This window comes from Lonchura striata, chromosome 19 (genome assembly GCF_050655825.1).
Source record: "Lonchura striata isolate lonStrDom1 chromosome 19, ASM5065582v1, whole genome shotgun sequence".
Classification (NCBI taxonomy): Eukaryota; Metazoa; Chordata; class Aves; order Passeriformes; family Estrildidae; genus Lonchura; species Lonchura striata.
In genome coordinates, this window is record NC_140721.1 from 3,131,857 (window position 1) to 3,142,284 (window position 10,428).

The 10,428-nt window shown below is 41.6% G+C and overlaps 1 protein-coding gene across 2 annotated transcripts; it reads left to right on the forward strand.

Annotated features, from left to right (window-relative positions):
- The first annotated feature begins 551 nt into the window (after positions 1 to 551).
- SKA2 (spindle and kinetochore associated complex subunit 2) lies at positions 552 to 9,927 on the forward strand. Of its 2 annotated transcripts, none has more exons than XM_021524892.4 (7): positions 552 to 615; positions 5,352 to 5,441; positions 5,974 to 6,153; positions 7,273 to 7,359; positions 8,247 to 8,286; positions 8,914 to 9,046; positions 9,463 to 9,927. In XM_021524892.4, exons 1-7 carry the CDS (start codon positions 583 to 585, stop codon positions 9,620 to 9,622), a joined length of 723 nt encoding a protein of 240 aa, XP_021380567.3. In that variant the 5' UTR covers positions 552 to 582; the 3' UTR covers positions 9,623 to 9,927. The 2 variants fall into 2 exon arrangements, with proteins under 2 accessions (XP_021380567.3, XP_021380568.3); XM_021524893.4 differs by having other exon boundaries at positions 5,974 to 6,150.
- The last annotated feature ends 501 nt before the right edge of the window (positions 9,928 to 10,428 follow it).

Genomic DNA, 10,428 nt, shown 5'->3' on the forward strand with positions numbered 1-10,428 from the left:
CGCCCAGCCAATGGCAGCGCCGCTCTCTGCCGGCCCCCCCACGCGGCGCATGTAAGCCGCGCGCTGATTGGCCGCCGCGCCGAAGCGCGCCCGCGCTCCACGGGAGAGGGGCCGGCGCTGCGCCGGCCCGGCCGCGCTGAGGCGAGCGACACCGCCATTGGGCGAGCGCGTTCGGTGCCGCCAATCGGCTGCGGGCAGCGCTCGGCTGGGGAAGGCTGGAGGAGTGAACCGGGCGAGGAGCGGCCCCGCCGCCCGCACAACCGGGAGAGAAGCGGGGAGGGGGAGCGGCGCCGCCGCCCCCTCAGGGCCGCAGCGGACCGGCCCGCGCCGCTTCCCGCCAGCGCCGCGCGCCCCGCCCCGGCCAATCACAGCCGGAGTCCACTCCGGGCCAATGGGCTCGGCCGTACCTCGGAGCGGGTTTACATTCTGCGCGGGCCAATGGCGAGCGCGCCCCGCGAGCCGCCAGCCAATGGGAGGCGCGCGGTAGTGACAGCTGGCCAATGGGCGCCGCCGACTCTCCCGGCCGCGGCGCGGGGGGTGGGGATCTCCGCGCCGCCGCCTGAGGAATGTCAACTATTCAACATGGAGCCGGCGGTTAACAATCTCCAGACCCTGGTGAGGGCGGGCGGCGGCCGCGCTGAGGGGCGGCCGCGCCGCGGGGCCGCCGGCGGTGAAGCCTCGGAGGGCGCGGGGCCGCCGCGGAAGGGAGGAAGGGAGGAAGGGAGGGAGAAGCGCGGGCGCGGCGCGACGGAAGAGCGGCCGCTCAGCCGCGCCCCGCGTTCCCCATCCGGGCCCTGAGCGCGGCCCGCGCCGCCCTCCACGGGGCGCCCGCCGGCCGCGTCCGGGTCAGGCGGGTTCGGCCGGGCCGGTCCATTCCGAACCCCCCCCACCACCACCACCTTTTCAGAAAGGGGCGGGGCTTGCGCCGCTCCATTCACCCCTCGGCGCGGGGGAGGGCGCGGCCATTCCCGCGCACCTGGGGGGGGGGGGGGCGGTGCGTGTGGGCGCGCTCATTCCCGCCTTGCGCGGGGGACGCGGCCGGGCCGGGCCGCTCCATGTGCCCGCGGCGGGAGCGGGGGGCGCGTCTCGGAATAGTCCATTTTTTTCCCCAGAGGGGGGCGAGGGTGGAGCGCTCACCTGGGCTGGACCATTTTCGCTGCGGGGGGAGCGGGGCGATGCCCCCCTCGTCCCTCTCCTGCCCAGGCCCAAATTCCCGAGTTTTTCCAGCTTTTCTCTCCGTTCCGCCGCTCTGAGGCAGCCCCTGGAGCTGTCCCTTATGTAAAGATCTCCTCCCTGCCAGCCACGCTCCTGAAAAAGTGAAAAAAAGGCAAAAAAAGGCAAAAATGAAGCTTTCACAACAAGAGCCGTGCTGTGTTTCTTCAGGTTGGAGAAGCTTTAGGAACCTGTGTCCAACCAGCCGAGTTCCTTGTGCCACCCCTCAAAACCTTCATCTTCCTTCTTTCGAGTCTTTTTTTCCATTTTTGCTCATAGTATAAGCTTCATCTCCCTGTATCTAGTATTCTGTATTTTTTCCAAAGCCTAGTTTCATTTGGAAATATGTTTAAAGATACTTGGGTTACATGTTTAATTAATTTATCTACTTGTTGTCATGGTTTATTTCTGTGTTTTATTAAAATCATGCTTTCAAGTGATTCTCATTTTAGGACGTGTGAATAGAGAGGTTATTTTTGCCCCCTTTAAGCTAACAGGGGCTTTTATTCTGGAAATCAGAATAATCTCACATCTCACAGCTTTGAGTCTCTTGCTTTTCCTTCTGCTTTGTTGTTTCCCCGTTCTGGATTTCCTGTGAAGTCAGCTCTCTCCACAGAAGTGTGATAAAATAACACTTCTTATTCCCTGGAGCTTTTGACATGAATTTCATGGAAAGCTTCCTTTTGGCCTTGTGGAAGCAGGGACAAACTAATTAGTGGGAGCTTGAAGAGAACAATGGGTATGAAAATCATAAAATCAACCAGGTAATCAATGGTTTTTTTTGTGACAGGAGCACCATAACAGTTTCAGATTAATTATGGAAAAGATCCTAAAGCTGGCAGTGCTTCATTCAGAACAGCTCAGTTTGTTCCTGTCACTGTTTTTTTGGGATCCTGCACCTCCTCTGTCCCTGAGTGGTGTCTGTCCAGTGCCCTTTTTATGTTGTACTACTGGTGATGATGCACAAAAAGCAGTGCAATGTTAAAAGGGCATTGGCCAGCAATACAATCTGCATTATTCAGTATTTTTTTTAATAATATACAAGTCCAAAATCACTGTCTGAGACCACAGAAGAGGAGATTGCCGTGGGTTTATTTTTTCTTGCTGATTTTATTGCCTTGCCAAGGATGAACAGTGGTCATTTATTGACAAATGCCATCATCTCTGTGTCTTACACATGGCCCAGGTGACTCAGCTCTGTGTGCATCCCCAAAAATCTCCTCCACTCCTTTCCCAGGTTTGATTTCTTGGGTTTTTTTTTTTTGTTTTTTTTTTTCTTAAGTATCTCAGCAGCTTCAAACCCTGAGAGTTCTCCAACTCTCAACATGAAGTTATTGCTGTGTTAAAAAATCCTCACCATTATTGGGATTTATGGAATACACCCTTACACCCCACTGCTACATCCCCAGAGCTGGGGAAGGAGTGTTTTAAGTGCATTTTACTGTGATTCAGCACTGGAAATGATAAAGAATAAACTCTGCTGTGCAGAAGATATTCCCTGTAAGGCAGTTTAAGAACATCTGTGTGATGGCAGTTTGGAATCTGAGCTGGCTGCAAGGCAAATCCAAGCAATAAATACACTTGGAAATGGAATTTCCAGTTCAGAAAGCACCAAATAGTTTGAAATTGAATTTCTGGCAGATCTGTTGAGCATGGATCTGTTGGCTGAATTTTTTTTTCCTCTCTCATGATCAGTGGAATGGCAGATTCTGAATAATAATAATCATAATCATAATGTGAGTTTTTGTGTGTGTGTTAGGACTTGGTGAGCGTTAACCTTATCCAGCTCTTCACCATCCACAGAAACCTCTGGCTGAGTTGATATGTGGTTTTTTTCCCTTTTTTTGGTGAGTGTATGATTGATTCTTGCCCAGAATTGTTGCTGCTAACGAGTGCTCTGACTTTATTGCACTACTGTACTATACAGAGAGCAGTGCAATAGTATTGTCAAAGCATCTGAGAGCAGAGCCCTCAGCACTGGCCTCACTCAGTTTCTAACATTTTCTTCTAAACCTGTGAGTAAATTACAAATTTACACATCAAATCCTGCATTTTCTGTGTGATTTCTTATAAACGAATCATCCTACAAATGCTTCTGAGTTAGAATATTAAGGGGGGGAATTTTTGCAGGTGGATGTTTCATGAAATGCAGCAAGAAGTAAATATTTATAAAATAAAAGCAGTCACAATGAACTGTGTTAATGTCTTCACAAAGCTTAAAATTCCGGCCACATTTAGCTTTTATTGTCCTGAATCACAGTATGTTAGTTACCTGCTTATGGACATCTCAAATTATCAGTATTAAATATTTAATGGCTCATTTTGAAAGCAGTTTTTGTTGTCTGCTTTCCCAGAAACTGATCAAATGGAGGAGCTGGAGAAAAGCAAAAAAAATGTTCTTTTTGGGGTGTCTGCCGTGGAAAGGAAAGCTTAAAAATATTTCTTAGTGGAGGAGAACAGAAACTATTGAGCAGTGAGAGAAGAAATCCCTTGTGAGCTCTTTAAAAATGTACAGTGTGCTGAAATGTATTTTATTCTTGGATTTTGTCCTGGCTGGTTTCTGGGGCAGGTGTGGGAAGGAGTTTTGCTGGGCAGATGGTGAGTTATGGCAGCACTGGGTGAAAGCTTTCCTCTTGATTTATAGATTTTCAAGCTCTTCACTAGATTTATTTTCTTTTTCTTAAGCTATTATTTGAAAATATGCTGTGTGGGTCTCAGATTGATTCAAAGACAGAAAAGGAGAGTTTCTAGCCAGGCAGAAGCCTGGGAAAGAGTTGGAGAAGAATGTAAATAATTCTTTATTTCTCTTGTTGTTCACATTGTTTATAGTGAAGTTCTATCACTGTGCGTCAAGCACTCTGCACCAATGCTCTGGGTTGTTTCCACTTCAGGACCAATGGAAAAAAAACTGAGAGCAAAACTCCGATTTATTCAAAATACACCTCTCTTTTATACAGAGCTGTGTGAGGACCAATGGAAAAAAACCTGAGAGTAAAACTCTGATTTATTCAAAATACACCTCTCTTTTATACAGAGCTCTGTGAGAATCAACTCCATTGGTCCTGAAGTGGAAACAACCCACAGCATTGGTGCAGAGTGCTTGACGCACAGTGATAGAACTTCACTATAAACAATATGAACAACAAGAGAAATAAAGAATTATTTACATTCTTCTCCAACTCTTCCCCAGGCTTCTGCCTGGCTAGAAACTCTCCTTTTCTGTCTTTGAATGAATCTGAGACCCACAGTGCTGGAGGTGTGTGAAACATCCATCACTCCCTCAGAAAGAGGCGTTTATTGGAGAGTGTCCTGCATCAAATCCTGTTCCTTCAGGCTGAATTTCCACACCCCCAAAGGCATTAATGGCCATTCCTTAAGGCTGATGTTCAAAACATAAATATCCCTTTGGAATCCCAGCCTGACCACAGACTGTGGGTGTTTGTAACAAATACAGCCTTGCTTTGATCCTTTAGAAAACCCAGGAATGGTCACTTTGGGATTAATCTCCAAATAAACAGTGAAAAGCAACTTAAGGAAGTCACAACCATTTTTATTTTTAACTTGCTTTCATCATTGTCTCTTCTGTGACTGTAAAATCACTGAATAATTATGTCAAAGAGTTAATGAGTTGCTTGAGAGCTGGGAAGACTGCCTTTCTTGAAAGTGGAAGTCTTTAATAGATATTAAAATTGCAGACTAAAATTAATTAAGTAGTAATGCTATCAGCAGACTGTTTTACAAGGCAATTAGACAATTCTCTTGTGGCTTATTTATCCCAAGGAAAGAAAAGTGATGTCATCAATTTAATGAGCTGATACTCGGTCTGGTTTATTGGGGAATAATGAAATGTATTGTGGACAATAAAACCATCTGAAAGAACACATCCCTAATATGATTATTAATAAAAGCTCTGATGATACTCTTAGATCTTGAATTTACTCATAATCTGTGTAAATAACTGAGTGTTGTAGTTTTGCTGACAGAACTCTTTATATTTGAAAATATTAAATTTGAAAACTTTTATGGTCTCTGAGCGTTTCAAAGTGAGGCAGCTGTCTCCTGCTTTCCTGAAACACATGTTGGGGTTCGTCTGCAATTTTTGGGTTTTAATATACTGTGCCTGACCTTAAATATTTTAGTTCCAGAAAGCAGAAGCTGATTTGGATTATATTCAGAGCAGACTGGAGTTTGAAATAGCGAATAGTCATCCTGATGATGCAACAGCAGAGGTAGTGTTTTCAGATGAAATTCAATTTTATTGCATGAAGTTGGTAATAAATGGACATTTTTCTTTAAACCTGAAATATATGTGGCTGTTCTTTAATCTACTTGTCAGGTTATTGTTGTTGTTGTTGTTATTTCCTGCATAATATATTGAAATAATTTGCCAATATGAATTCAAACCAAACTCCTTTGGTTTCTTGGGATAGTGAAATTCTCTCATGTTCTGCTTTGAGAAATCAGTGGTGTTAGCACCTAAATTCAGGTTACAGATTCCACTTTGAGCTAAGACTCACCCTTGCTCTGAGAACCAAGATAAACTTGCCAACGAGCAGTGACTAAATTCAGATTTGGGGGAGAGATGAGAGGAAAACAATAAATGACACCATGTAAAGGATTCTATAATTCAGCCCTTTTCTCCTGTACATTTTCACTGTAAAGGATCATTTCAGGTTAAGTGCCTGACATGTACACTGTGAAATGAATTGTGACCACATGAATTTTATCATTTGATGGAGTTTAAATGTTCTGCTCACACAGGAGAACCCAGCTGCTCTCCTGAAGGAGATCTCATTGGTGAAATCCCGTTACAAATCCCTGTGTGACCAGATGGTACAAATTTCCCAGGAGCAGAAGGAATCCATGGAGAGCATCCGTGTTGCCCTGCAGGAAACCATGAAGATATCTCGGGCATTACAGCAACAAACTGGGCTGGAGGTGGTTCGTTTCACTTTAATCACTTTGTTTTCACTGCTGGAACCTTTCTGTGCCACTCCTGGGTCTACTGGAATTTGTTGTTTGTGCAGATTTTGAGAAGATAAGACAGAGTTTTCCCGTAGGAATGCTGGCAGGATTGGAGTTCTTTTTGTAAATCCCGATTCCCAGCAGTTAAAATCAGATTTGGAGCTGAGGAGTGTGAATAGAGTGATACAAATTGGGTTATTTCATAGGAATCCACACCTCTGTGAACAACTGTGTCCTAGGGCCACACTGACAGGTTTTAGAAGTACACACTTTAAAGAAAATAGAAAATTAAACCAGTTTTAAAAGGCTAAAAAGCTTTTAAATGGCAAATATATTTTCATTGTCTAAGGGGAGAAAGTTAAACCATTGTAACAAACATCCTGGGATTGCTGTTATTCCAAAGCTGTTTAAATTCTTAAAAAAACTCAGCAACAAGTAACATTTTCTTAAGTGGTCTTCAAACATTGCTTCATTATTGAAGAGGTGAAAGGATTAATTTTGACCCTTTACAAATGAGGTGATTTAGATCAATGTTCTAATGACAGTGCCTGGAGATTGGGTTTAATCTGTCAACAGTTACTGGTAACTTTGATAGACAAAATGGGCTGTATCATGATTTAAAAGACAGTGGTTATATGGCACAGGAAGGAAAATAGATCGTGTCTTACTGTGTTTCAAGGCTATTCTGCCCAGAATAATTTTGTACTTGGATTTTTTCCAAGTGGAAGACCCTTTTCTTGAGTTATATGTAGTGCTTTATGTAAATATTTTCTTGTCCTTTCTATATTTCGTGAACCAAAGATGGATTAAACTTCTGGAGAAATAAAAGTCTTCAAATGAAATACCTTTTTTTTTTTTTTAAATTGAAAAATTTCTCCTGCTTGACTAAGTTATAGTATTGGTGCTAGAGGAAGATTATTGTTGATTTTTCAGCAACACTTTACTTGTACATTTGTTTTCAGTGGAAGGAAATCAGGAGTCTACTGTCAGTTTCCATGAGCAAAGGGCTGCACAAACATTGAGTCCCTCTGTAAATACCACCTCAGGAACTGAAGGATTAGACTTCTCTGTGTTTACTTTTCCTTATTTTCCCAGAGCTTACCTCTGTCAGCAGAAGAACAGGCTGCAACCCAGCAGTTAAACTTGCAATTTGGGGAAGAAATGGAACTTCCAGTGAAAGAGGTAAGTAGGGCATGGAATGGCAGTATTCCAGAAACATTTAATTCCTGCAGAAGGGGCTGATTTTGTGATTTGATACCTTTCAAGTGAAGATAATTTTTCAGAAATGGAATTAAGTTCCTTAACAAACCTTTTCATTTTTATTCTGTACAGATTAAGCTTTTCTGATTGTTCCAATTAGATGCTCCACAAAGGAGAAATTACCCTTGATGGAAGACTTTGTTCCTGTTATTTTTTAATTGGGATATGTTTATGTTTCTTGGGAATGCAGCTGGTTGCTCTTGTTGATCTTCTTGATAAAGAAACATTTGGGTGGGAGTGAGGGATGTCATTGATTGAAACCAATGTGGGGAGAAATTTAATTTCCTGTGAAATATTAAATTTTGGGATATGAGTAACAATCTAGTTTAAGTGCAATGCAGTAGAACTTAGATCTGAATTAATATTTGTTAAAAAGTCAGATATTCTCCCATAGCTCGAGATGTAATTATCCAATATAATTATCTGCAAATGTTTGCTCTGGGTCTCATATTAAAAATATTAGAGAAGGTTAACAGAGGTTGTTTCTCTGATTGACCTTTTCTTTTTCAACTTCTCCTCACTTCCCACTCTCACATCTCACTTTGTGTCCCTTTATTGCCACACTTGGTTTACATGGAACCTGTGGAGAGGCTCATCTGACTTGCACATAAATCTTTCTGTATCCATTTTAAACTTAATTTCATTTTAAACTGTGCTTAATCCCTAAGATTTTGCTGTTGACTTCAGTGGCTGCTTTGGTTATCCAAAGGTAAAATGTAATTAATGTAAATTTCATGCAGAAATGAAACTGTGAAAAAAGATTTCTAGCCAAAACACTAACAAATACTGACATTATTGTTTACTTTTAGCCATTCTGCTCACAATCTCCAGTCCCTGGCTCAGCTGAAGGTAAGTGATTAAAAAAAATAAATTTCCCACTGATTTATTTTCAGAGAGGCTGTGATAGGCAGTAACTTCACTGTTTTCCCTCCCAAGCACCAATATTTACTGCTTTTATGTTAAGAATTTAGACTTTACTAGAAGGACCTGACCCCTGAGTTACATTCCAGGAATAGTTGCCATGTTTCTGGGATTTTTTTTCCCTTGCTTTCAATGGGATTGAAGTGGAAATCTTGTTGTGTTTAAGCTCTGGAAGAAATGGTGCACTAATCTTACCATAGAAATAGCTCTTTTAAAATTAATTTATCCCTGCTTATAGAAAAGAATTTTCACAGTTGGTTTTTGTTTGTTTTTTAAAAAAACAAAATAACCAAAACAAAGCCAGTTGGTCATTGACAGACCAAATTTGTCAATCCTCATCAGATCTCAAATTACATGGTTTTTTACTCAGTCTCCAGATCCAGTGATTGTCTTTTTCTCTCATTTCTCTTGCTGGAAAATCTTTCTTCAATCTCACTTAGAGGTGTTTTTAAACACTAATGGAAGCACTTTCTATCTTTGATGCAATTTCTAAAGAAACAAATATTTTCCATTTCCTTTCTTTTTAACAAATATCTTCTGTTTCCAATTTTTTAGAAGCCCAGTTCACACCATTGACAAAGGAAGCATTTCTGAGAGTGCCCAGGAACATCAGGAGAACTGTTAAGTTAACAGACTTGAACTGTTTGTACAGGGAGTTGTTTAACCATTTCATTGTACAGAACAACAGGTAAAGCTCAAAGCCATTCATTAAAATATTTTTATAAACTGCAAAGAATTTCAGCCTTTTCAAATTAAATAAAAGCAGCTAGTTATGTATATTTTAACTTCTAAAAGAACTGAGACTAAACCATGAGCCCAAACTCTGCCCTCCCCTTCTCTGGGGTGAGTGCTGGGGGTTTCTTACAGGCTGATGTTACAAAGAAAATGAAGTTTTAAACTCAGGAATTCTGTCTTTTTAGCCCTAAGATTAGCAAATGACTGCTGGGATTTGAGGTGGCATAGAAAAGTTGCTGGTAATCTGGATAAGTTTGAGATTTACAGAACATTCACAAATTCATTGATTAAACAGCATGTGCTTTTTAGCCTTTTTCTGCCAGAGCTGATGTTTGATCCCTGTTTTACTAAATTTTTTTCGTTTTACAGAGCAGCACTGAGTCTTACACAGATGAAAACAGTAATTAAGAAAGCCACTAATATAAAAATTCAAATACTGAAAGAAATGGGGATTGTAGAAGTCGACAAACAAGGAAATATAAAATTGGCTGAGTTAAAAGAAAACTACTCAGACACAGAAGCATCTTGATCCAGCTCCTGGATTACTAAGGAGCAAGAATTTCTCTGAAACAAGAGTTCCCCTGTAGGAAAATTATTAATATTTCTGTGTAAATATTCTGTTGATAATACTTGAAATTGGAGAGTTCAAAAACACTGAGGTTGGCACTTTACCTTACCTGTTTAAATTATTATGGTTGATGCATTTTTAAGGAATGTTGTGAGCCATGTGATGCTTCCAATTTCCTTGCTGCATTCCTGAGGGTCTTTTAAAGGCAAATAATCCAAACCTCTTAATTGTCTTTGCATTCCTAAATAAAGATTTGTTATACTTCATTTGTGTGACTCCTCACCCTGCTCCCTGAGCTGATTCATTTCCCTTTGATGTGAATTCCCTTGGGTTTTTCACAGTCCAGGCAGGGTTAGAAGGGAATTCTGGGCACTGCCCAGTCCAAGCCCCTGAAAATCCTGAAAATTCCCAAGGATGGAGAATTTACAACCTCTGTTACACTGTTTGACCACCCTAACAGTGAAAATCATAACATTGTTTTCTTATGTGTAATATTTCTATATTGTCCATTCTATATATATTATATACTTTTAAATATTCATATTGTTATATTTCAGCCTAATTTGAGAGGGTAAGATACATTAATTTTCATTAATTCTCTGTAATAAAAATTAATTTTCATTAATTTTTCTTTTTTGTGAAGAATTATGTCTGTCAAAGGAGAGAAATTTAATTTAGTGCTCTTAGGGAAGGAAAGGCTGATTTCTGAACCCATCCTTGAACTGCTTTAGGGTTTGATGGGAAGAGAAACAGGTTTCGTATTGAAG

Bases quoted from the DNA above. Each gene is read 5' to 3' on its own strand.
- SKA2 (XM_021524892.4), top strand. From the start codon at position 583: ATGGAGCCGGCGGTTAACAATCTCCAGACCCTG. The intron at 616-5,351 runs GTGAGGGCGGGC...TAAATATTTTAG, and splicing joins TTAACAATCTCCAGACCCTG to TTCCAGAAAGCAGAAGCTGA. The intron at 7,360-8,246 runs GTAAGTAGGGCA...GTTTACTTTTAG, and splicing joins TGGAACTTCCAGTGAAAGAG to CCATTCTGCTCACAATCTCC.